The sequence below is a fragment of the Coffea eugenioides genome, chromosome 6 (genome assembly GCF_003713205.1).
Source record: "Coffea eugenioides isolate CCC68of chromosome 6, Ceug_1.0, whole genome shotgun sequence".
In the NCBI taxonomy this organism is placed as follows: domain Eukaryota; kingdom Viridiplantae; phylum Streptophyta; class Magnoliopsida; order Gentianales; family Rubiaceae; genus Coffea; species Coffea eugenioides.
In genome coordinates, this window is record NC_040040.1 from 8,075,362 (window position 1) to 8,103,198 (window position 27,837).

General features: G+C 36.6%; 1 protein-coding gene across 1 annotated transcript; it reads right to left on the minus strand.

Annotated features, from left to right (window-relative positions):
- Nucleotides 1–1,184: 1,184 nt before the first annotated feature.
- Nucleotides 1,185–27,117, minus strand: LOC113775698 (nuclear pore complex protein NUP205). Its single transcript, XM_027320680.1, has 45 exons — nt 26,836–27,117; nt 26,615–26,710; nt 25,265–25,339; nt 24,936–25,040; nt 24,725–24,835; nt 24,193–24,352; nt 22,953–23,038; nt 21,949–22,071; nt 21,642–21,869; nt 20,324–20,413; nt 19,708–19,869; nt 18,771–18,887; nt 18,488–18,694; nt 17,821–17,922; nt 17,549–17,692; nt 16,360–16,490; nt 16,157–16,276; nt 15,839–15,959; nt 14,090–14,287; nt 12,953–13,071; nt 12,698–12,845; nt 11,394–11,506; nt 11,220–11,301; nt 11,032–11,118; nt 10,835–10,912; nt 9,850–10,053; nt 8,879–8,968; nt 8,679–8,792; nt 8,422–8,592; nt 8,202–8,257; nt 8,055–8,127; nt 7,776–7,966; nt 7,551–7,674; nt 7,388–7,465; nt 7,011–7,175; nt 5,798–5,968; nt 5,573–5,710; nt 4,766–4,909; nt 4,374–4,496; nt 4,197–4,292; nt 3,952–4,089; nt 3,722–3,822; nt 2,461–2,580; nt 2,258–2,369; nt 1,185–1,490 (listed from the first exon to the last, which is right to left on the minus strand). The coding sequence occupies exons 1-45, from the start codon at nt 26,974–26,976 to the stop codon at nt 1,407–1,409; spliced, it is 5,637 nt and encodes a 1,878-aa protein (XP_027176481.1). The 5' UTR covers nt 26,977–27,117; the 3' UTR covers nt 1,185–1,406.
- Between the last annotated feature and the right edge of the window lie 720 nt (nt 27,118–27,837).

Below are 27,837 nucleotides of genomic sequence, written 5' to 3' on the forward strand. Positions count from 1 at the left end.
CTCTTTGGTGGCCACTGAACTTGGCACGGTGGTTAAAACTAAATTCTACATAACAAATGAATTATTAGAAAAATGCAAGTAGAATTGCTCAAAAAAAGGACTGCGTTCATAGTCTTGGTGAAGTAATTGTCATGAATAAGAATTTCCTCCAAAATTAGAAAATTTTCTATTAATAAATTAGCGTAAAAACACACGAAAGATCCGGAGTCTCTTAACCGTCCAATTTGGGGTTTTATGTTCTATGGATGTGGGTCTTCCAGTCTTGATCCAAATCTGACCCGTTTTAAGCTCCGGGTGAGACAACATTTCTGTCGAGAATCCCATCATCATCGATCAGAATTACTGCCAAGTTCGAGGTGCCTGCCCGGAACTGGTAAAACAATGACATGTAAGATTTTCTGTCTTGAACTTTCTCGTAGGGTGACAATTTCACATGCGTTCAACATCTCCTTAGCGAAATTAATAATATTGCTTGATTATCGATGATGACATAAGGAATGTAACCTACAAGACAATGTCTGGAACTTCAAGGACCAAGATTGCATTTAATCTTAATTGCAGCCGCTCCATTCCCTGCTCCGAAATATGAATGGAAGCCATACATTTAGAATCCGCCACCTCTGGCAACCAAGTCACAGCTAGTTGCACAAATGCTTATGGCCAAGAAATTGACGTAGTACCAGGCCCTTGTTTACTGCATACATTTCCTATATCTTACCAAAATCAAAATGGTATGATATGACCCACAATCTGGGAAAGTTCTAATTTCCAATACAAAATTAATCAGAAAAGTAGACCTTTTATACTTCCTCTAGGGTAATTGAAAATGGACATTACCCAGCTCACTACAATACCAATAATCAATTCGCAAGTCCATGTTTAGGCAGTATTTGCAGTTGCTGAGTCAGCAATTAGGCGAATATCTTCTTCAATTAAAGTAAGGAAAAATAAAATCTAAAGTTCCCAATGCCAAGTAGCGCCAATTCAGTATTTTGATCAACCGTCCCAGTGCCTAGTTGATTAAGTTGCACAACCCCCTTTTAAGATGGCCCGGGACTTGCAGAAAGATTAACGTTGAAAATTGTCTTCAGTCGAACCCTTAAAACCCCCCCCCCCCCCTTTTCCTTTCCAACACCCCCACCCAAAAGAAAAACTTTTTTTTAATGTCCTTTGTAAACATTAAGAAAACAGAAATTCAACTCCAAACTCTCCATTGATAATCTTCAGGCAACCAGCAAACCGATCTCAAGAACTATCAAAGTGAATTCTATGATACATTCATTTATGCACAAGTACGATATACAGGAGAACAATAAATAAGGATCCCCAAGACAAAATGGTGAATGGCTTGTACATTCTCCAAATTATACAGAAAAAGGTATACTGGCATGGTAAAATAACAATACTCACATTGCCAGCTTCTGAATAGATATTTCCTTGAGGGAACTCGCTAATCTACAAAATACCTTGAGGTTGTGGCCCGTTTTATCCTGTGAACCAAGAAGTAACAATGAAATAACAATAAACAAAAATTGTTTTGAATATTAGGGAATTCAAGAATCCACAAGGCATATTCATACGGAAAACAAACATAAGATGCAAGCATTTGTAAAATTGATGACTAGGAACCATAAACAAGAGACACTCGCGCAAAGCACTGTACTAGCAATTTGATTGAAGGAACACAGAACACGACCAATATCTGCCCAATAAGGGAATATGGGGATATCACATATGCTAACCTGAGAGAATAAAATAGGTCAACCAAACAATGCAAAGAACTAAATGGGCAGCACGACTACACCACTATAAAGGGCCAAAAAAGAAAAAGTGATGATTAGCAATTGCCTCATCAGAAGATAATTTGCTGCATTATCTCATCACTAGGAATCAATAAAAATTTCAACATAGCTTCCATTTTAAGTTTCTGCTACTGATAAATAGAAGTTCATGCGAACAACATAAACAAAGGGATAAAACATTTATTAGGAAAAGGCTGAAAATATGCTCCAAGACAGCAAAACTACCGAAGAACCACTCCCATATGAAAGCTTCCTGCCCCCACTTCCCCAACCAAAGCAGCAGAATATTTAACAGGAAAAAATTTTAAAAAGAAAAGAAAAAAAAAATCAACTTCAGCACAAAGACGCAAGACAAGACCACATCCAACCAAGAAATCTGAAAAAAGAACAGAAATGAAAGAGATGAAGTTGGTGATGAAGGCAGTAGAAAGTACAATCAAGAATCAGAAGAATACCTCAGTTAGCGATTCAAGCCTTTCTAAAATTGGAACTAACTTCTGGCAAAGAAAACTGATGTCCTCATCAAAGTTCCCTTTTCTTTCATTTGTAAATGCTTTCATCACTTGGCTGAAATCATAGACAAATGAGCTGCTAAGAAAGTCATCAAGAAAGGTAACAACATACCTATGAGGAAAAATAAGGAAGAAGGTTGGCATACCCATCTTGAAAATGGACAAGGATTATGTTCATCACATTTTCTGCAAGCAGAAGTAATAGGGTAACAAGTCGATTCCTGTCTGCGACAGATTGACACATCTCCACCATGGCAATATACCTCCTGAAGAAAGAAGGAAAGGCCGACCAATATCAACAATTATAAGAACATATGATTGAAACACCTAACGCAAGTATAAAGGACCACCCCACAAGATCCAAACAAGTATACTCAATATCCTAAAGATACAGAAGTACCTAAATATTATCAAGACACAAACTGTAAACATTTTTGTCAATGAATCATTGCCATAAAGAAGGTCGATTATTTGTACCAACTAAAGCAGATAGGAACCAACAACTTTCTTTCTGGGAGTGAGTCAAAGCAGTTGCTAACTAGGCATTTGCATTTTTAATTGGTTGCAAGTGGAAATTTAATTGCCTTAATCATTAACAATTTTCAGTATCAAAGCCACTCAGTAGTGGTTATAGATAAGTTAGTGTCTAATATGGGGCCATCTTTTTTTTGGAGTCCAGTAGTATAGGAGTTTTTCAGCAGTTATGCATTTATAAAGTACTCTCTCTCTCTCTTCACACCCCACCACCTCAAGCCCTCCCCCAGCAGACATGCACATGCATGCATAAGTGCAGGCACCATCTCAAGAGGAAGCTGTTCATATCAGCAAGCTAATGGCTACAGCCAGAGCAGAGAAAAAAATTTTAATTAAGTACATGTGGAAAACAGGCGATGAGTATAATAAAAACATTAAAAACACAACCTATAGAGAAAGGACAGAGAAGTGCTTAACTGCTTCAGTCCAGGCAATGCATTTTTCAGAAGCTACATTCATTATAAAAGGAGCTTATAATCAAGGAAGGAAGGCAAAGCAGCATTTCCCGAAAGGTTGCAAGCATTAGAAGATTATCTCAAAGTTCAACAGAAACTTGACCCTGCTATCTATAAAGGCGTCCCTATACAACTCCTGAAGGTTTTTGCTAAACCTCCCATGCACTAGTACTATTTAAATAATCTTTTCAACATTTTAAACCTGAGCAAATGAAGCCTCAGAAAAGGTTCTCGAAATATGTACTCCACAATAAACCTTTACGTATTAAAGGATCACCAAGCTAATATGCATAAGCAAGCTGATGATAATAAAATTGCTGATGAATCTCAAAAAAGGAAAAACATACAGCAGCTTAAAACTTCTTCCCTTTTTTTTGGGGGGGGTTGTTTTGGGGGAGGAGAGAGAAGCAACAAGTACCTTCTCTGAATATTCTCACTTGAAGAAATACAATCTTGACGAGAACACATGGTAATTATTTCATCAACCTCCTGTCTTGATAGTTCATTGATGTCTCGGATCTAGCAAAAGAATTTTCATTACATAATTCAACATATGTATATAAGCATGGCAACACTCTCTTTTTATCTTTTATCTTTTATCTTTTATTTTTCCTTTTATTTACTTATTCTGAAAATCATGAAGTCAACCTTGTTAAGTAGTAAGCAATTCTCTTCAGCCGCTCGTTCAAGTGCAGTAGTCAAAGAGTTGAGGAAATGACCAAGCAAAGTCAATGTAGGTTGCTGTCGTGTGGCAGATGCACGATACTCTGTGGGACCATCTGACACCTGGCAAAAAGAACATTGGGCCCATCAAGTATTTATTCGTCCCTTCCTGTAATTCTCATATGCAAACAACAGACTAATGACAGAGAGTATACTTGCCCTACATATACCTGTAGTCTCAAGGACTTCTGTTTCACCATAAAATAGAGATACGAGCTCAAGCTAAAGCAAAGGCGAGATCTGTTCAATTCTGCCTTCCTCTTACTCTGCATCCACATGCAAGTCAGTAGAAATCCCATGATTTGTATTTTAGCAGCAGAAAATCCATAACAAAGACAACTCATTACCTCCAAAAAACGTGTGGACTCCGTCGAAGAAAAATATTCTGGATTATGTGAGTAAAGAACACACATCATCCCAAAGAGCCCTTGAATGAAACCATATTCACCACTCTCTTCATATGACCAAACCTACAAGACATTAAATAGATTTCCTTTTCAAGCTTCTGCATTTCTCAAAGAGTACAAAATTACCAAGACATGCATGCCAGATAATGTAGAACATGGATGACAGAATGCTTAGGTCAAAATCCATGATAATTCCAGTGCTACACAAAAAAGGAGAAGGTGTGCTTATAGTTTCACAGCCCATTGGAAGTTAGGATGATGTAAGCAATATTGCCACAGAAAGACCTTCTGACATTGCACGAAAAGTTAAATTCATGTCCAATAGTTAATACCTTGCTCAGCATCCCAACAACAAGATTCATTTGTTCCATAGTCAGTTCATCAACATCTGAAATGTTTTCCTGAAGAATTTGATCAAACAGCAATAGATTCCCTTTAACAAATTCTATAACTTCACGCACAACTTTATTCTTCACCTGCCATATAAGAAACCACAATTACAACATACTCAAGAAATGATAATATGGAACGAATAGAGATTTCCGTACAATGCACGGTTCCTAGGATACAAAAGCAACAAAAAGTTAATAGAATAAAGTAGTAAGGGCTCATTTGGTGTAACATTATTTCTTTCACCACAAAGACATCATGGCAAAAGCCATTTCTTAATAACTAGCCCTATCCCACTAAGAGGAAACTTCTATCTCTTCTATTTTTTTTTAAACAAAAAATTTCTAAGTTGCAGACCTATATTGTCAGCTTTCCACTAATGCTCAAAATGCCAACGAACCCCACATTTTTCAAATTTTTACTAATTTTCAATTTGTATTTTTGTATTTTGTATCTATTATTTATTCATTTTTTTAACTAAGTCCAGCCAGATTGCAATAATTATGTCCTGATCATGACAAACAAATACATTCAAAGAATTTCTGAAATTAGTTGCAAAAGGCATGTAAAACTGCCATGTCATAAACATCAGGAGAGCTAGGAAGTAAAATATGACAAGCACTCATATACAGAATAATCACAATAATTATGCATCTAATTGGCATTGTTTGAGTTTCCTAAATTTGTCTACAGCAAACAAAGGATAATATGTAAAACACCAATATTACAGGTAAATGAACGAGTCTAACCTCAAAAAAATCAGATGTATCAACCAATGAGGTCAAGGAAAATACTAATCTTAGTATTGGAGCAATAACCATTCGTTGTTTATCAACATCCACAGAAAAGTCCCTTCCAAATTTAGTATCAACACGCCGGAGACCCCCCTGAAAAAAGTCAGCATCCATTTTACACCAATCAAATTCAGGAGGCAGCAAGCAAAAATAGCCAGCAAATGACTTGAAGCATGGTACCTTAACTTGCATGTTAAATACCCTACAAGAAGAAAGATGCTCCACAGCACCCATTGAGAATAGAACCTGGGCGCCTGATTTTCCATACTTATGGCTAATTCTCAACAGAAGTGCCAGCTCTCCTTCAAGTGCGTAAATCCGTTGCATTGACTCCAAAGAAAGCCGGCTATCCTGGTAAGACATTTCAACAAGGGTAAACAAAAAGTCATCAGGAAAAGTCCAGGAAAATTCGATGCACACATCATGTTCTACATTGAGATGAGTCGAATATCGCACGCATACCAAAAAGTACCAACACAGACAAATTATCAAGGACAATTAAATCACCAACTCAATCCAGTTAAAGGCATAAAGCACAGAATCAACAAAGGGAATGAGAGTGCTAGGAATGCACATCTAATCTATCAAAGGAAGCAATTAAAAAACTACTTAAAATCTCCAAACACCACAATCTAGTTTATTTCTTGTTAAGCTATATTCAGAAATTTGTAATAGTTGTGCGGGATAGTGAGCAATTCAATTAACTCAGGCCTACTTTTGGTTGTTTATTTCTCTATAGGAAGGTATATGGTACAGTCTCCCACATAGCTTAAGTTTCCAGATGTGGTAATTCACACGAATTTAGTGTCAAAACATCCAAGGACGAATTAATTATTGATGCAGACAACATATGACTAGCATTCAAAGATGAAGAAACATCACATAAAAAACATCCAACAAAAAATTTAAGAGAGTCAACTGTGGGGGTTAAAAATAGGCCCAGACAAGCCTCCCCCAACTTTGTCAACACCATGAAGAATTGGTTCTAAAAAACAAACCCAAACCAAGTCTTGTAAATTGTTTTCTTCAGCTACAAATTAACAGTAATGGTACACCGGCAATTTAACAGATCAATCTAACAAAAGAAATACTTTTTATATAACCTTCTAGATAAATTTAGAAGCTTGAGATAGACTATCCTACCTCAGAAGGTAAGTCATGATCTCTTAGAAAATACTCAACAAGCAATAATCCACAATTTAAACACTGCAACAATTTATTGTGACCAAAAACAAAATTCTCAGCCTTGTTACTGGAAAATGGGGAAAAAAGTAAAGATGAAATGAGATAAGAAAGGCCGTTTATAATGATAGAATCTCAAGAACATAGAATGAGAAAAAGCATACAATTTAATATAGTTTTGTAATTATAACATCTTGTTCATTCCCCATACCTGATATGACACATTACTGATGCTCATTAAGCAAGACCTTAAAAAGCCTCTACTTTGTAGTTGGCTTAGGAAAAACTTGTCATGATCAATGGAGATCAATGCATCCAGAACATAAAGCGACATGGTCTTTCCAGATTCACCACCTTGAGTTGCATCTTTTATTACCTATTTGAAGGATATTAAAACAAAGCGTAACATGAGATGAAGAAAAAAATAAACAACAGTAAGACAATAACAATGATGCTATTACAAGCACAATCTCACTGGATGGGACCAGCACTTAGAATTTGACCATTATAGACAGAAAAGAATTTGACCATTATAGACAGAAAAGAATAAGTATGACAGAGCAAAAGCAAGCTCTGTCATGCACCCACCAAATCGAGGATTGGTTGAGCTTCCTTCCGTAAAATAGCAAAATTCAATCGTGCCAATTCAGCCTGCTCTTTGTCATACTGTTGGGAAAAAATTTTGCAATGTAACCTCTATGACCAAATACAGTACAAAAAACAAAAACCTCCAGCTATGAGATTATGAAACCTTTTCTAGATCCAGATCATTGTCTTGCTCATTAGCTGATAAGAACTGCAGAACTGTGGCAGGAATATCAGGATCAAGCATATGTTGACAGTACTGGAAGTAGCTGAGGAGCAATGCGTATTGGCTGCATAAGCAACAAGAATAAGGATGAGGGTTTAAATTTCCACACTATCAATATGCAGGTAAAAGTCTAAGCAATCACTCATTGCCTGACAGAACTCCTACCGTCTCCTCAATGTTTCCGATGTTTCATGTCTAAGAATTGCCATGATAAGCTTGAATAAAATAGATTGGCATGCTCCATTAGACAACTGTTTTGTCATGATCATATCAAGAAAAGCGACTGTATCGGCATTCATACCACCAGGCCATAAGAAACGTTCATCACGTAATTTTGCCATGCATGTAAGACCAACCTTCAACAAATTTTGGAAAACAAAAAATCAACGCCATGAAGGAAAAATTAAATGAAGTTATAATCCCAAACGACTTCCATTATAAGACCTGCGACAACATAAGCGCCATCTTCAGTGAACAGTCAGGAGAAGCAGAAGCACTGAGGGAAGCGTCTAGCAACCTGAGAAGTAGAGCAGACTATAAAAGAAACCAGTCAAGGAAAAAAAAAAAAACTGAAGGTTCTCAGTAACCTACTGAAATAGTACTTCAGATCTATTCTGAAGCGATGAAATCCTTCTGGATGCAGAGACCTAATCGGCAGCAATAAAGACAAGGACAGAGAATAAGAAAGTACTGTAGGATAAACTATTAATAATAATGACAAGATGATCAATGAAAAGTACAATTCACTTGTTAAAAAATCTGGGTGCGCATGTGTGTGTGTGTGAGAGAGAGAGGAAATAAAACATCTCACCTCAACAATCTGAGACCAGCCTGTTAGCATGTGAAGCTGAGCAGCTTGTTCTTCAAGATTCTTGTTATATTTCCATCCCCATCTCAGCAACTGCTGAATTACATCCCTCAATTCATTTAGCTCAGCTTCACTACCAAAGGAGCTTAGCTGGGGATTAAATATATTACATTTCTGCCAAGGAAAAATAATGAAAACAGTCAGACCTTACCACATAACTGTTCTGATGTTTATATTAGTAGCAGACATAAAAATAACACCTGCCAAAGTTTGTCACGAAATGAAGTAAGATCAATCAAGCGATCACCCCGCTCTGAGTAGTAATAAATACCACCCTTTCCAACAGTTGATGGATTGCTAAGGATCTCCTCGGCCTATCAGATACAAAGCACCAAATAAAAGACTATAATGAAATTAAACATTGTCCCATTACCATCTTACATCTTACAGTTTCTCTTACCATAAAACCACATTTCATATTAGAGATGGCCTGTGAAGACTTCACATTGTCTGGGGATTTGAACTGCACAACTTCAAGCAATCCTAAAACCTATTTGCCAAAACAGAAGAATTATACTATCAGCAAAATTGCAAGAGCACGACAACCTTTAGACCCGAGAAGGCAAAAGGAAAAAAGGAATGTCAATCTAGATTTTGCGTTTCAAAGAATCAAACAGTTACAGAGTCTCAGTTAATGCTGTATGACTAGTTTGCTGAGATAAAATCAAACATTAATGCATACATAATTCAAAAAAAAGGAGGCAACAGAAACAAGAGTTTAATACACTAAATGCCATATCTAGAATTGAACTTGAACATTGAAAAGTTCAGTAAGAGCAAGTGAAAGTTTGGCATAGAAGTCAAATTAGTTACCGTTCAATAAAGATACTTATCCAACCAATAACAGAAAACTGTCCTCTGAAATTCTTGAACTTATAGATACGCTATAAAGTTCAAAAGTAAAATGATGCAACTCTGAGAGATTGACTTCAGAAGACTTGTGACCAGCCCTTGCAAGGTCAAGTGCTTTCTTCTTTCTAAACTAGCTCTCCAACTTTTTCCCATGCTGCTTCTTCCATATGCAGCTGAAGTACCAATCCCATAAATAGATAGACTACTAACAAACAACAGAAGCTGAAATCTTATTTGAGTTGATTCTTCTCTGTTTATCTGTTCAATGACAGTTAACAATCGCATATGGTCTACAGCAAGTCCTTTGGGCAGTAATATTTATGCGAGTAGCATCAGGATGGAATAACCACAAAAGTATCCTCTACGCAATTTATTCTTGTAGGCATACCAATATTTGAACGTTGAAGAAACTGCACAGTTGTTTATCAAAGCACAAAGAAGGCATATAAATTCAACATGAAACAATAACAATGAGCTTGAATGCATCTGGTGGCAATTTAAAATGGCAGCCAACATTACCTTGTTCTTGCCCATCATTCTAATTCCAGCAATATCACTGCTGTTCAAAATCATTGGTTGTAGTGTATTCTTATCAATGCCACTCTCAGGAATTTCCAAGCCAAATAGCTCAGCAAGAATACATTGACATGAATCTCTATGATGAGAACTAGCCATATCAGCACCATGTAATTCAACAGCTAAAAGCTTCAACAACCATGCTCTCTGCCGAAATATGGTTAGGTGTTAATGTATGAAATAAAAATGACCCCAAAAAAACAAACATTCCACCAGAAAGCTAGGTTTTGTCAGAAAAGTGTTAAAACATACACAAAGAAGTACAAAGAGAGCACAAGTAACCAGGGAGCACTTCTGCAGATTTGTTAGTATATCTAATAGACAACAGTTTCCCTAATTTGCTAGATGGTAAGCCAAAACTCAGCCAGAAACTTCAACATTTAAACATGTAAATCAGCTAAAGCATTTTCGGAAGATGGTTAACACCGTCGCCAGCCACTTTGGGGTTTTCCACTAACACATCTTGCTAAAGCTAAAAGTTGCGCAAGGATGCAAAGATCAAGTCTCAGTAATAGGATGGGGTTTAACTCTACAAGACACATCCGCCATAGGGGAGAAAAGCCATTTCTTCATTAAACAGAAGCTGAAAAATAATCTTAACATACATGTATTCTCATTAATCAGACTTACTACCCACTTTCTTTAAATGGTGAAACCCTTTGATGCCCAATAAATGGTGCTTTTTGGCTAAAATATAACAACATAAAGAAGGAGAAAGAAAGAATAACAAGATTATGGTGCACAAAATTCTTCAGAAGTCATCCGGAAAATTCTAGCTATGCAAGACTATGACAACTAGCCTAGATAGCAACTGTTCCAAGTTAAATACCCTAGTATTGCAGCAAATTAGGGGAAAAAGAAGAACAGGAAGAAGAAAACACTAGGGGATATTCTGGATTGGTGAACAATAACTTCGGTCGTAGTAAACCTGATGAAGAGAGCTGATCCGAAGAGCCTGATTGTTATTCCTCTTGGGAAGTGGAGCAACAGCAAATGTATCTAGGTGCTGTTGGGACAAAAATCATATTAAGTAAAGACCACAAAAAAAACCAACATTGGAGATTAAGCTGAATAACAGTAGCCAATATCCAACTTCAAAATTTATGATGTTGTGACAGAATGTACCTTCAGAAAGAACTGATACTTCTTGGTACTCAACAGATCCATTGTAGGACCACCAGCGAGTGGATCCACACATAACTCATAAAGGAGCTACACGAACAGCAAAATATAAGCAATCAAAAAACGTATCAAAAACATCTAATTTCAGTAATAGGAAGACTTAAAGTAGGTATCAGCAAAGGACAGCTAACCTGAAAGCCAAATTCGTGAAGCAATGCATTCACCTCAGGTTTTGACAGCTTTTCCAAAACATCAAGAATGACCTTCAAGCAACTGGAAGCATTCAAACTAAAAGCACGTGTTAAAACCCGGAAAGGAAATGAATGAAAACGTAGAAGAAAATGAAGTATGGAATTAAGCACGACCTGTAGTGAAATTTTGGCTGAAGCACCGTCCTCTCGACCGGGCTATCAAGATCAAACTTGAGAAGTAGATGAGCAATATTTGGGGCCGGCCTGCCAATATTATCTATAAGCAGCTGCATTTTGAAGAATGAAATGTCATGAGCCTATTCAATAAAAAGCTACAAATAACCACATCCCCTGAAAGAGCCCAATCAGGCTAGCTGGCTCATCCATATCATGACCCTCTTAATCATGAAAAAGGACAAGCACTCAAAAAAATCTGTGTCCAAATCACTTGGCTTACTTTTGATCTCAACACAACATCAGAGGTCTTTTACCTCACTCCACTATCCCAGCTTCTGACAATTTCTAATATTCTATCTAGTTTACAAAAACGCAGAAAAACGACCCATAAGCATGGGAGCTATACCACTTTTACATAAAACACTACTACTTTTATCAATGGTCTAATCTTAAGCTTGAAGATGGCTGGATGAAATAGGAGAATATATCGAAGTACAACATTCACCAATTTGATGACCCATGCAAAGTAATATTCTGCAAAGTAAATACTCTTTCCGTCCCATTGTTAATGTCATGTTTCACCTTTTTTATTGTCCCAAAATTAGAGTCATGCTACAGCATTTTCCGTCTAACGTTCCGTCTTTACCCTCATATCAAGGGCAGAGGTTATGGTCTACTAATGGCAATAATCAAGGGCAGCTGATTATGGGATCTGTTCTATCATAATTGCAAAGATTATGGCTGAAATTATGGGATCTGCTCTACCATGTATATTAGCTGTACATTAGCATATCTGTAATTAATATATTAGATAGGTAGATATATTCTTACCTAGAATAGAATGTACAGAGTTTCTATTTAATGGAAAAGAGGCACAAAAGGTGGGGTCAGCCTTTGATCCAGAAAATTGTCACCTCATAGTGCATGTGTTAATAAGTCCAAAGAAATTTAGTAGGACCCACAATTTATTGTTTATTTGGAGAAGCTAGAGAAGTGTGTGAGACAACTCCCACTTTATAAGGCCAATGATGGCGTGTCTTTAACATATGAAGGGATGCATTTGGTTGAGATAGGAACCACGAAATCATTACTCCATGAAAAACACAAATTTCAGCTGACTATTGTACTTGTAACGGGGTAAATTTGGAAGTAAAGGCTTGGCTGTCAATAATGATATCACTGTACATAAAAAGTTGCACTCCCAATAAACGTCCCTAAAACTGGGACAGAGGGAGTATCAAACATGAAACAGCTCCAAGAAGAAGCACTGCACGCAAGAGAAGAGCAAACCAGGGACTTACTTGCAATATGAGAACGCCAGGATCTTCACTGCTGTCCTCAACAATCTGAGACTCAGATCGTAACTCCAAGCAGGCAGCATAGTCCTCAATCAAAGGACCTGCAGCATTGGATTTTAAAAGCAATTGAACTAGACCAACCATTCGAGAACTGCCATAAGAAAACCAAAGTCTTGTCACTATTGGTTGAATACCATTTCACTAAAACGATACACCATAACACGAGCAAGATTTCTTAAAAAAAATCAATACAAGTACCTTAGAATACTCATAATTTTAATAGAACATTGCTGAATTCTTGGCTGAAAATCATATCTGACATACTCTATGAGAGCCACTATCTGATTATGATCCTGAGAGAGTACAACATCCAAAGGCTGCAGAACAAAGCAGCACAGTCAAAATATGCAATAAAAGATTCTATTTATCTGGTTGGAGATATGAAACCAGTGTAGTCGTAAGATACAAAGCATAAATAAGGACAGAATCTATGGACAGGACAAGATGAAGAAGTGTTCACAGCATATGATATCATGTATAGAAGAAAATCGAATAATCAGGTTGACCAGAAAATGAGTTCAACAAAATACTTAGTTTCCTAAGGAGGAAGAGCCATTCTAAATTTTCAGCCAAAACTCACATACTTTAGCACATTAACATCAAATTCACTCAAAGAATAAGTTCTCCTTGTTTGGTATGTTACCCAAACTTGGATACCGATGTCAAATACGGATATGCGTAGAAGTGTCGGATACTCTATGTTGTGAAAATTGAGATATGTGGACAGGGCTATATTAATTCATTTTGGGGATACATATTAAATCACAAGTAAATTTGTGAGAATGATTAGAATATAATAAAATACCTTCAAACTCAGACTGGAAGGAGTACTATGCTAATACCATTCTATTTACATCCTCTGAAACTTGAATGAACAGAAGAATAAGGATTTTCCAACATCAATTAACAGCAGTGGGGTGCTTCCCCTACCCCACAGGGCTACAGCTTCTGATAACTTTCAGATGTATCTTTACAACAGATTAGGAACTTGGAAAGGAGCTCTCCTCCAAACTTTTCCTTATTTGAGAGTACATTTTTTTTCTCTCTTTACTCGGAAAATCTAAGTCCAAATGCAGTCAAACTATGGGGACTGGACAACAAAAGAAAAATCGCCACAGAAATATCCAGAATGTTTGAAGCTAAGCAACTACTTCAAACTCAGACTCCACCACCGATACATCTTCCTACCCCAAAAAGGAACATAATTTCATGAAGTAAAGGTCATAATAAGTCATAACATTGAGCCGAACAGGATGCTCACATCAGTTCTCAAAACAATGAAAACCTCAGGAAAAAAGCAACTTGCATAAACAGCAGAAAAGTTGAGTTTCTTACCTGATATAGTGGGCGCCAGAAATCAGATACAGTTACATCTTTGTCCAAAACAAGAAGAATAACTTCTAATGATAGGAGGACGGCTTTTTCAAGGAGTTGCCCATAAATTTGATTTGTGCGGTCTGTAATTATAGAATCGACACCAGGCAAAATAATGGCCATCACATTTCGGAACACAGTTTTTCCACTCATAAAATCCTGCAAGAATAATATCAGGAATTATATCACTCAACAAACTGCATAATAACTTTAAGGAAATGCCTGTTCAACTTGAGGATATCTAGCTAGCAGCAGCCTCAAAAAGATAAAGCACCAACTAGCAAAAAGGAGAGTCAATAGTACACATGTATATAACTGCAAGAAACAACGAACTGACATAAGTACGAATGAAGTTTATCAAAAATTTATATCTAAGATAACAACATGAAATGTGCATACCACATCATTGAACGTATCTCTGTTGTCAACACTAGTCAATATAAAAGGAATCAGATGAAGCAAATTGGATGACTTATGCTGCCAAATACCAAATTAAGATAGGTTTAATAGGCCACCAAGGGGACTGGTGAACATAAGCTTGTTATTACCGTCGGTGAAGGAACAAGACAAGCCAAGAGAGTTCATAGACATGAAAAAACAGCAACAACAACAACAAAACTTACCAACGTTAATTGGTTAATTCCAGTACCAAAACATCTCCAACAATCACTGAGAGCTAAAAATGCCACTTATAGCAATGATTTTACTTTAACAGACATCTGACATATAGATATATAAACTACCAAAACCAGCAATATCAATAGCAAAGGCACCAATTTCTGTAACCAAAGGAAAATATGAAAAAGAGATATACAAAACAAAAAGTCTGTTCACCAAGGAGTTCAAGACAAATGTGTTATCAAATGTGGCAGAAAGATCATAAAAGTCATAGACGCGCCTAAGTGATACCACATTCACATAATGGATAACAGATTACATGTCAAGGTGTAAAGAAATAATTCAAACCTGAAGGTAAACCATCATATCAACTGCAGTTTAAAAAAGTCATTGGAAAAAAAAAAACATACACACACACACTAGACATGCAATTAAAATGCGAACTTTCCTCACTCATCCTTCATTATGTGGAAGCCTGTAAGAAAATTCAACCAAGAGCACTTTGGTTCCCAAGATATATTCTACTCCTCACCCATCCTTCATTAAAATGCAAACTTTCCTCTCATCCAGATACTTATATTCTATTCCTAAAAAGATTGAATTGCAATAAATAAGCACAGTAATCTAATAGCAAGACTTATAAAGATAAGCATCCCAAAAATAGTAGAGGATCTGCAAGAGACTACTGCATATTCATAGGAGGAGACCAAATTGTGGCTGGGTCTAGTGTTCAAGCACAAATATCCAAGCTTCTACAACGAAGAGGAATGTCAACAGCAGCTAAAGAACCAGATCTCAACACAACAATAGCATTAGCAAGATCTGAAAGGTAGGAAAATGATAAGCAACAAATTTGGCAGTTGAGAAGCATGTTTCTGATGATAGACACATTTACTTTGTTTAATCATCATCATAATTATGAAGGATGCAAGTTCAACTATACTTGCTGATCAAGAAACTCCCCCATGCATGTAGCGTGTAGGAGCCAGCAAATGCTAAGCAAAAGTGAAAAGGAAATTGGTGTTGTTGTGAAGATACACATCCCAAAGGGCAAAAAAAGTACAGGAGAAGAAGAAGAAGAAGAAGCAATACTTTCATCAACTCCATCACAGGAAGCTGCATCTCAAGTGGAGTAGATTGCAGCACGGATGATTGTTGAGATGGGTTAACACTATCAATATCCTCATCCTTGATATCATACATGGCAAGTATCCTGCAGACACATAGTCAAAGATCAAGAAAACATTTCTCCATGGTTGCACAAAGGAAGCGGGTACAAGAATTTCGCACGTAAGTAACAAACAATATAGACAGCTCTATTGGGGAAAGAAGGACCTAATGCAATAGAATACAGCAGCAGAACTAAATAATGTTAACTGGAGGTAACCAATGTAAAGGAAGATGGCATACATCCGGAAGTGCTGAAGACAAGCAACAACCAGCTGCCATTTCTCACAAGGATCTGAATAGGCTCTCTGGGGAAATGGTCCAAACACATGATCACATATGAATCTGAAAATGCCAATAAATCTGCAAAAAGACGCATAAGTAAGGAGAAGTAGCTTTTCTAAGAAGGAAAACAAGAGAAGCACCATATCCTCATTGCACCATACCTACGCCCTCGATCGCTCACATCCGTTTCATCAGCAATAAGAGTATTTAGTAGGTTAACAAATGATATAGTAGATGGATATTGCTCTCTTCTTGCTTCTATCTCATTTAACTCATACCGCATATCATATATCTGCAATGTGAAGCAGCTGAACAGCTCAAAAATGCTGAAAAGATGAGCATATACCAAGCAGCAAAAAGAAATTAGGGCAAAAAACCTCAATGGCCATTGAACTATTGCTCGCGTCAACTTTTGACCATCAAACAATTTTTCATCACAAATTAGCCACGAAACTAACTAATCAGCTCGTCCGTGGCCATTTTGTCAATTATTGCTCTAACTCTACAAAATAATCAGAACACGTGTCAAAATGCAATGGTATATTTGCCCACCATGGTTATTTTTTGTCAAACACGATTTGATTATTTAATAAATTAAGAGCAATAATCGACGAAACGGCCACGGGCGGCTGATTAGTTAGTTTAGTGGCTAATTTGTGACGAAAGCTTGTTTGATAGTCAAAAGTTGATGCGGACAATAGTTTAATGGCAGCCGAGATTTTTTTGCCAAGAAATTATGATAAAAGATTATGTTGGAATCAAAAGAATTTAATGAACATATAAAAAGCTCAGCAAACAAAAACACAAATGTGTGCGCACGCATGTAAGAGCACACAAGCGAGACACTACTTTCAAGTCACAAACTAGAACAATTTCTTTTTGTCTATTCCTTGATGCAATGTAATCCTTTACAATTCACTACTTTCAAGGGAGTAAATCCTTGCGCCTGCTGTTCATCTATAAGAAAATTGCTAAGAAAATTTTGTTTGTAACTTCATACTACACCTCCCTTAAGTGTCACATGAGTTTTACAATTTTTGACACACGCCCTGGCACTGCAACGTTTAGTCAAAAGACAGTGCTTGACACCACAAGATTGCCATTTGAGAGTGTCCGCACTATATAGTAAGACCAAGAAAAGGTACTTCTAGAAAGCTTGGTTCCAATCTTAAGAACAAACAGACACATAAACCCAAAGTAGATTTTGACAAATGAAACTAACATTATTAGCAAACAAAGATATCTGGTTAAACTAGCATCGAAAGAGCAGAATAAACAAATAAGATCCTAACTAGCACTCAGTAAACTTCTAATCAAGAATACTATAATTAAAACAACTCAAAAACCAACCTGTGCAGGCATTGGCTGTACATTGTTTCTGACCTGAGGACCAATAACTACAGGTAGATCATATTGCTCTAAATAAGCCCAAATTGCATCTCTTAGAGCAGGAGAGACTTTGACAAAAGTAGCTATGGTATTACGCAATGCACCCTACAAATGATAAAACAACAAGACAGTTACCAAAAAAACTTGATCGCAACATTGGACCAAATCAGTAAACAGGGAGACATAATAAGAGAAGTAGCAGTAAGGACAGGAAACAAACTGAAATTCACAACCTTGAGATAAGGAGGGACGTTTTCATAACCAAGAAGCTTGAATAAAGGCTCGATATCTGGAAACCAGTTCTTCCTTTCAATTGGATTCCCATTTTCAACAACCTTTAAAATAGTGAAATGAAGTTACAAATCATTCAGCTTCACATTTCTTAAGAAGCACAGCAACAAGACATGTTAAAAAGCAATTATAGCCAAATCCAAGGAAAGACAGTTGAAAAGAATGTCAAAACAGATAATCGTCAACATTAAATGAAAAATTTACAAAAAAGCTGCATGCTTTCAAAATATCTCAAAAATGACCAACACGACAACTGGAAATATTGTCATGGTGAGAATTGCCAAAAAATGCACAAGACATCAACTGCCTGTACAAGATAATAACTCAAAAATACAAAATATATACAACGCCAATGTGCCCACGTGTATTTGTAGGGTAAAAAGAAAAACATCTCAAAATGACCAAGGAATGTGGCCTTTAGAGGGAAAAATATCTCAAAATGACCAACACAACAACTGGAAATATTGTCATGGTAAGAATTGCCAAAAAATGCACAAGACATCAACTGCCTATACAAGATAATAACTCAAAAATACAAAATATATACAACACCAATGTGTCCACGTGTATTTGTAGGGTAAAAAGAAAAACAGGTTCAATGAATATCACCTTCTGTAGAACATTCAAATATGCAACAAGAGCTTTTGCATCTCCTTCCTGGAACTCTGGCAACAAGGCTCCTGGACTTTGAAGGGACTGCTTAAATTTTTCCTCATATATTGACAAGCAATCAAATAAAGTGCTCCACCCAATAGAGCGAAATGTTTTTCCTTGAAGTAACTCGAATACTTTTGAAGCACCCTCTGGACTGGAGGCCTGGGTCAGCATAAATTACCATCAAAATTAGGGTATTAAAGATTCTTTATCATATTGAACATAACACAAACCATACCAAAGTGCTCAGCATGTTTAAAAATGCTACTAGCGTTTGAAAATTAGTATGATCTTCTCCAGCAAAATTCACAAATGTCCATAAGACATCATTCCCAATCAATAGCTCAGGCTCCTTCTAAAAAAAGGAAGAACAAGAAATAGGTTAAATATAATATTGGGCATCATACAAACAAAGATGTTATTCCAGCTTAACATAGGCTTCAACAAAATATATTCCACTTTCATTTAGTATAATTCACAAGAAGGGGAAATGCAGCTTTTAGACTTTATCGATAACAACCTTGCTCATAAAAGGCAGTCACTGATCAGTTCAAAAAAAAAAAGACCACTGACCCTGTAAAAGAGGATCAGTGAGGGCAAGATCTTGCTTGGCTCAGCAAGGAATTGGTCAATAAAATCTTTGGAGATTGGGCAACTAATCATGCAATGAGTTTCTTGTTTTTCCAAAATAAGCAAGCATAGAAAGCACCACATACTTTCCAAAACAAGCAAGAATAGAAAGCACCCAAAAACTTACCCAAGAAGGACTACTTTCAACAGATAAAGGAAATGTTACCAGCAAAAGACAAAGTAAGATGCAAAAGAGACAACATACAACACCATCCAAATATCTGAAAATCAAAGATAAACTTGTTACAATAAAAATATGTACAGATATTAAACCATTTTTGGTCATATACTCTTTGGTTCAAAATATGTATATACATCTGACATATACTCTTTGGTTCAAAATGCTTCCCTGCTTTTGGAACTCTAGGCACCCTATACATATACAATAACCGATGACAAATGCCGACCGAATACAACACCTAGACTCTACCCACCCATTAATCCCATTTCCACAGCCCAATTATCAGAAGCATGTAAACTAAAAGCAACAAACAACATAGAAGGTACCCAAAAAATTTCAGGAGAAAAGGTGAGAATAGACCAACCTGATAAATTTCACTTACAAACTCCAACAAAGACACAAAAGGTTGAGAAGTTGTTTCAGAAGAATGATGAGAATGTGAGCCACCATCCACCATAGGATCATTCGAACCAACCTGGCGGTATGCACCAAGGGCATTCATTGCTTTTTCTTTTGTTTCTTTAACCTACAGATAGTTCCATACAAAGTATATCATATTCTAAAAGACTTACATTTCTTATGTAGCCAAGCATTTTAAAACAAACCCAGATTCTTCCTTAAAAAGTTTCTTGTGCTGTCAAACATTGAAAAGAAACTCCAATTCTCTTGCAGAGCTAGAGTGGTACTCAACAAAAAACAGATTCTTAGGTCATCATGAATGATAATTGCAGTGTACTGTAACCCCTATATCATGATGCAGTCAATGACTTGAAACTCATCGTGTCATTCCTAACATCTTCCCCTGTAGAAAAAGATCTTAAACAAATTGCAGCCTGAGAACATGGCAAAATCCACTTATTTAAGCCTTAGATCTATTAAACTGGTCCTCTTTGTTGCCTTTTGTAACTTCTTATCCTCGATTCAAATGGCTTAAACAAGTTTTTTTTTTAAATCTTGAGGACAAAGTGACATCTACTTACCTTGTCTCTAGCAAGCGGATGAGATAGAAAGCATGTAACCATTTTATGCAGGTAAGCATCGTACATATAAATCATATCCTCATCATCGTTCTGCATCAAACAACCAAAATTCAATGCAAACTGAATGAGATGGGAGTATAATACTTCACCAGAGATTCAAAGGTACTATAAATCACTTTTCTTTGACTAACACAATATTCAAGTGTTAGAAACAAGCAACTATGTACTGAATCATCAGCACGTCAGCAAAAGGAAAGGATATCCGAGGACCCTGACAGAAAGTTTACCAAGCTGAGCAGGCAAAACACATAATGATTGCACCACCATGATGCAATTTAATTATCCCCAAAAGAAAGAACACAAATATCTCCCAGACAAAAGTGAACATAAAACCCTTGAAAGGAAGTCAGATGAAAATGAGTAACATGATAACAGCTAATAACAAGATCAATGGAATAAAGAAGCAAAAAAGAAAAAAGAAAACTTACATAAAGGAACAACCTTTAGGAGTCACATGCAGATAAAGTCTCTATCAACTCAAAGATGCATCAGAAAAGGAAATAGAAGCATTCAAATGCAGACTATAATTACATAAAACAAGAAAATTCAATTTTTTTTGTTCAAACATTTGTTTATAATAAAGGTCCTCAATTCCTTAAGGAATAAACTGAACGTCCATTTTAAAAGATTCAGACATATATTTCTATTACTCATGCATAACCTTATTTTTACAAAGTTCAGTTGCCAATTTGATCTGAAATATCCCTAACTTAGTGCGCAAACGTTTTCTAGTAGTAGTGGTCTAATCTGCATAACTACAAATCCACATCCATGTGTACATGTACACAGTTAAGAGTGAATGGCTTGAAACTCCTTTACCAAGTATTCTCCTTATTTATATATTCTTTCAGTTATCTGGTTTGTGATCTAGATATAAATCTTTAAATTCTAGCATCCCCAAGCTCCATAGTCTACACTCAACACTAAGAATTAGATCCTCATAAGATTGGTAAATTGGTGTTGATGGTTGCTGATCACAAGTGCCATCTACAATTGGCAACATCAGTTCTTGGGTTCATATAAACTTAGCCTCCTTGTACTGACAGATATCACAAAAAGCAGCATCCCAGAGATCATTCTTTGCAACCACATCAGGAATCATTGCTTACAAAAGAAAGCATAAATTTAAACACAAAAGTAGCTCCAAAAACACACGATAAAACAGAATGATGCTGACATCAACAGCAACTCTGCTGGGGGGAAGCACAGGAGAAAACATGACTAACTTGTGTTACAAGCATGTGGGAAGACAACCAACCTTAAAAGCAGCAGTTCGAAGAATCTTATCCAGCCAAAACTGGAAAACATTGTTGGAGAAAACGATGTCCAAGCATGCACAAATGTATTGCGCATGATTAGATGAAGGAGCAGCTGAAGTATCCTTTACATCAAAACCATCCTGTGTTAACATCAAATGTACAGCCCATGCAAGCCTTACACAATTGACAAAGCCCTCAACAATTGGATCATTTCCAGTAACCATAACCTATATGAAACATTACCATGTTCAGTGCTGATGAAAACTACTAAAGCATTTTAAACAAAAGAATCAATATGTGACTTACAGCTTTCTGGAAATCGTTCTTAAATGAAGGGTCACAAGACAATACAGACTCTTTATCGGGTACTGCACTTAAAGCATCTGAGATGAAAGCAATCACAAGAGAGAAAAGAAGGCTATATATAACCTGCAAGAAGTAACATGAATTTGGTCATGACCGCAAATTTCAAATGCAAAGTGGAATCCAAGAAAAAGTGCATTATCCAAGCATGTGTTTTATGTTCTATTCATCTAACTACAAGTTGAATGATACTAAAACAGTAAAGTACTACTGCTATTTATTACACGCATTCACCATCCCCAACTCAAAAACTGAATGTAGGCAATAACAGATAGGTGAAGCAGATTCACCGATTATCATCTGTTCCATTTTCTGTGTTTTCAAAACATGTCTGAATAGAAATTCTTTTTTTTTCTAGCAAAATCTATGAAAAACAGAATACAGGAAAGATAAAATTACCAAGCACATGATGAGATAAAATAAATATACACAAGGACATAACAGAGATGCCTAGAAGGAAGCCACCAAATTCCATATCAGATGCAACACACTTTTTTAGTTATTCAATCTTGTTCCTTCACATCAATATAATGAAAGTTCCATAGCCGGCAAACTCTAACAAACTGAATTCTAATGCTTTAAGAACAGGATAATCTAACCGTGGACTTCAAGACTTCATCTTAGTTTATCAAGGGTTTCAACCACTACACACAATTACTCAAAAGCAAAACTAAAAATCTAGTAAAGTAAGAAGTTCCAGATTCCTACAAGAAAGTAAAGAACTCAATTTACAGATAAGGCTGCAATTTCTCCAATGTGTGCAAAGTTCAGTGTGGGATAAACTATCCAAAATTAACTTCACTTGACCTCACATAAGCTGCGATAAGGCATGCAAGTACATAACCAAGCAAAGGACCAGCATAAAGTGCAGTTAACAATTGACAAGTTGTTACATCACAAGTATTCGAACACCAAACTGTACAGCTTTTGTGATAACAAGGCAAGACCTGATGCTTCAAAACATCGGTGCTCTGACTAAAGTCCTCTGTATTATCTTTTAAGGCAGCAAAGATGTCTTTTGCATCTTTAGAACCTGCAAGAATGAATAAAAAAATAGCAGCTAATCAGATATGTGCTATAAAGCATTAGCAACAATGTGATGTCATGATGTGTCACTTAATTAGTGATGCAGCCTGAAGCTCAAAAGAAAGTCTTTCCAATAGCCAATTCAATTAGGCACAAACAGCTAAAGCCTTCTTACTATACACCAGTAAAGAAGAAAATAAAAGGGAGCCAAAGGTAAAAGTTGCTTCCTTTATTGTAAGTTCTCCTTCCCCATGGCAAAACTTACTTCTTCTATTCATTCTCCAAGGGTTCCAATACAAAGGAAATAACACATGAAAGATTGAGATAGAAACAACCAGAGCACTTAAAAAAAAGTCATCATCTACTCAACAATCAAAAGTAGAGAATTTAAAGATCTAAAAAGATCATTAGTTGGTCTACTCTTGCCCGGGCCAGGAAAAAATCAGTTGATGACTCTTTTCCTTTTGGAGTTGAAGAGGGGGTGAACTCAATCCCGTCTTTAAAATCCTTATCCGTACAATAATTGGAAGAATGGTTCTATTTCTTTGAATAACTTAATGGGCATAGACTTCTTGGTTGAGCAATAAGGCATTGCAAACTTGAAACATCAAGTAAATAAAAGAAGGCCAACATAAGCAGACCTAAGAACTTAAAGGCTTTCAAGCAGTAAACAGCATATGAATTTCGATGGGACAAACCACAAATGGAGGAAATAATCAGACAGCAGCTATCGCAGCACGCCAATAACAAGGGTTTAGGCCAGGTACTTGCAATTGGCATAAGAAAAACCCAAGAACAGAGCTTACTAACCCAATAAGAGAGCAGCTTAGGGAGCTAGCAATGGCATCAAGTAAATAACACCCATTTAAAATTAAGTTCAAAAAGCGCTTTATGTGGATGTGGCAACATTAAAAGCATTTTATCAGAGAAAGCAACCCACGATCACCACTAAAGAAAAGGCAAGGAAACACAGCAACATCACTTTAAAAGGCTCTTAGAAAGGCAATTTTCACACAAGAACACTTGAAATTCCAAACCTGAATACCATGGAAGCCTTGTTAATTTCTAATATCAAAAAAATAGAGTACCAAAGTAATCAAAATAACACATAAAAGTAAAAAAGACCATGAAAGTAGAACTGAACAATCAAGCATATCCAACCTGTTCTTACGACCAAAACAGAAAGAACAAGGCAATGACCAAGAATGACCCTCTCTCTACAAACCACAGCTCGCCGTTCCACTAGAGCACCCCTTGAGTCAAGAACATAGCATTCTGAATTAGGCCCACCCAACCCCGCAGGTTCTTCTCGATTGAGTTCCTGTGACAAAGAAAAATGCAGCTATGAAGCACATGGACAACACTACAACACTGATAAAAGAAACCTTTTATAAAATAAACTCAAGAAATCCAGTTGATCCAGAGAATATACGACACGATTAACCAAACCAGTCAACAAAATTGTTTAAATCCCACCAAGACAGGAAGTAACGCTGGCCACTAGTTACTAAAACTTATCATGCTCATGAAAAGCTAAGTTGTCATCAGAACCACATAATTTGGCATTATTTAAGCAACTTGACAATTGTTAACATAAATAGATATTATATTCTCTTCTTAGTCAATCCCTGGGCAATGAGAGAGCTACAAAACTGTTGGTCCGTAAAGAGATTGACAGCTTTTCAATACTTACCTTTATTAATGAAATAAATCGCTGTCTAACTCCAGAATTAAATAGATCTTCCAAGTATCTCTGGATGTCAGCCAAAAGATCAGCTTCAAGCCCTTGGTCAAGGACAACAGCCTGCACGTGACTAGCAAAATGATGCTTTACAACTTTTGAATCTAAAAACAAATAACAGTAAGAATACTGTTTATCTAGTAAAGCAAAAGGTTTACAATACCCGTAGTAAAGTGTAAAGAGCTGTTATTAGATCCCTTCTCTCTGTATACCAGAGTCCTGCTGCAAGGCGCAAAATTTCTAAAGGATCTCTCCCTAATAAGCTCCACTAATAGTGAAAAGAAAACACCCGTCAGCCAAATTTGAGAACTCAACATCTCACATCTTTACTCAAGTCACAGAGAAAAAAAATGGACAGGAAAACTTCATCCTGGTTATTGTACACCAGTGTCAATTAAAATATATAGCGGTAGTATATCAGCTTAATAACATCTCAACTCAAAGTATCAAATACGTAGATATATCATAGAAACAAAATAAGAGAAGTTCCACCTCTTGATTGGCAGCAACAAGCAAGCGAACACAGTCAATTTCATTAAGATGGTGATCATCACTGAGTTTAAGCGCCTGAAATTTCAGCAAGTGGGCAATATTAACCAAAAGGCTGAAGCAGAACATTGAAGACAAGAAAAATAGAGCAGCAAGTACATAAAAATTATTATTAATTTTTTTTTTTTTTGGAGAAAAAGAGCAAGACCTATAACACCAATCCTTAAGTTGCAAGAAGTCGACCAATAAGAATAACCAAAGACATGCATGAAGACAAACTGTAGAAAATCCACCAAAGAATTAGATAACCAAATAGTAACCCTTTGGCCGAAAAAACAACCAAAAGCAGCCAAATTTCATCAATGACATCTGCAAAGTGCTTTTTCATTTGTCACAGAAGCAATTACTGATGTCAAGAAACTGATATCTTTTCCTTCAACTTCCCTTAAAGACAGAAAATTCGCAATCAGCACTGAGCTAATACTCTCAAATATAGGGCCAGGTAATTGGTAACAACCAACTGTATGGTGGTTTCAGAGGACATGTAACAGGAACCCAGACAGAGAAAAGGCGTCACTTTTGGAGGATCAGAAGAAACAAAGATCTCCATAAAGCTCAGGGGATATTATTTACAAGCATATAAAACCTGACAACATACTATATCTTCAGGAAGTGCCCAACCACAGAAATATTTGGAAGAAGATTAAGTGAGGGGCCAAATTGTTTGTCTAGATGGGAATAGATAAGCTACACAAAAGATAAGGAAACTGAGTTAAATCAGGTCTTGCAGGGAAGTGATCAGTAGAGAAACAATAAGCGTTATGTATGAATTGGAGGATAAAGAGCAACAAAAGGCAAAAATACCTAAAGAATAGCAGTGTGAAACTTCCAGAAATTACTCATTCAAAGTGTCTAGACCGAAAGACTTGAGGTTGGAAAACCCCTGCACTCCTAATTTCACAGAGAGAAAGCTTAAAATACATGGAAACATGTTCACAAAGGATTGCTTACAGTTCTCAACTCAATATTAACAAGAAATGCAGTAAAGTTGAAACAAGAACCTACAACAGATGAGCATGTGCCAAGCCGTAACCTTTTCGAATCACCACATATGATGTCTCGTACAAAAAGTAATACTGATTAGGCATGTATCACTGGGCAATAATAAACCTTGGAACATTGTAGGGTAGAACCATGGAAGCTAAATCAGAACATCAGAACTTCACGACAGCCAATTTGTAACTGTCGTCTATTTCAAGTTCTAATAAAACGACCTTGCGCAAGAAACATAAAAAAAGAAACCAATATTAGCAGTAATTAGCTCGAAATTAAGTTGTTGAAAGAGGAACTAACAATCTGGACATCTTCATCATCCAGCGTAATTGATCCAGAATTTGGCAGCCTGACTTCCTTAGAATGCACCTGAGCTCGGTCCGATGGTTTTGGAGGCTAAGCGTCAAAAAATGCACCAAAGAAAAAGGAAAATTAAAAAAAAAAAGTTCACAAAAAGTAGAACTGAATATGCTAACTGAAAGGTTTTCTTGTGAGGTTCTTGTGATTAGTAATGGACTGACAGGATAAGAAAGCAAGTTGCGGAGAGAGGGAAGAGATTGGCGAATGGCATGGATGAGTTCTACTCTCTGCGCCGGCGTCGGAGGGTTTGGGCCAAGCAGCGACTCTTCCACTGTCGATAAAAGCTGCTTCGGCGACACCATTGTTGAACTGTAATTCTTCAATTAGCAGTGAACTCCAATTGATCTCTCGGAAGAATGTGAAGAAAAAGAGAAATAAGAGTGACTAAGGAAATAGTTGAAAATTGAGAGCGAAGCAGACAAAAAATGTGCAAATTCTCGAGGAGAGAGAAAAAAGAAGAGAGAGATTGGGCGGGAAAAGCCCTAAAAGAGAAGGCGTCCGCTGGTTCCGTGGCGTTCTGGAGTCGGTTTGCCTTAACTGTCCGTTTTATGACATTACTTACGCGTGGTTGGTACGCTTTTACTTACTGGGCCTTCAATTTGGAAACCACGGAACTAAAAGTTATGGATCCACAAGCAAGAAGTTTGAGCCCAAACAGTCATTGCGTCTGGAATACGCTGGAATTTTAAACACAAGGCCTAATAAAAGAGGGCATCTAGCCCACTCAATCACGCAACACATCCAGTACAAAAGGCTTTTGTTCCGTATGTACTTGCACAAAATGAAAAACAGCTCAAGCACGCCGGCCCAAAAATTAAGAATGTAAACAATTAATCAAGCTCATAATTTTATTTGTTTTTACGGAGCTTGGGTAGTAATTACTCAAGCTTGGCTTAAATAAAGTTACTCATCCTGTTAATTTAATTACAAATTTACAAATAGAATGTAATATAGCATACCATTTGCTTTTTCAGGTCCTTTTTAGAGGCGATAATATAATTATCATTTTGCTAGAGTATCATATGCTGAGAATTTGGGACTGCAATCCACCTTTTCAGAAGATTTCAATGTAAATTATGTAATGATCCACTTAATTCTTGGGCGAATGGAGGGAACCTGAGAAAGACAGGTAAGGAAGAAGAAAAACACAAACAAGGACCAAA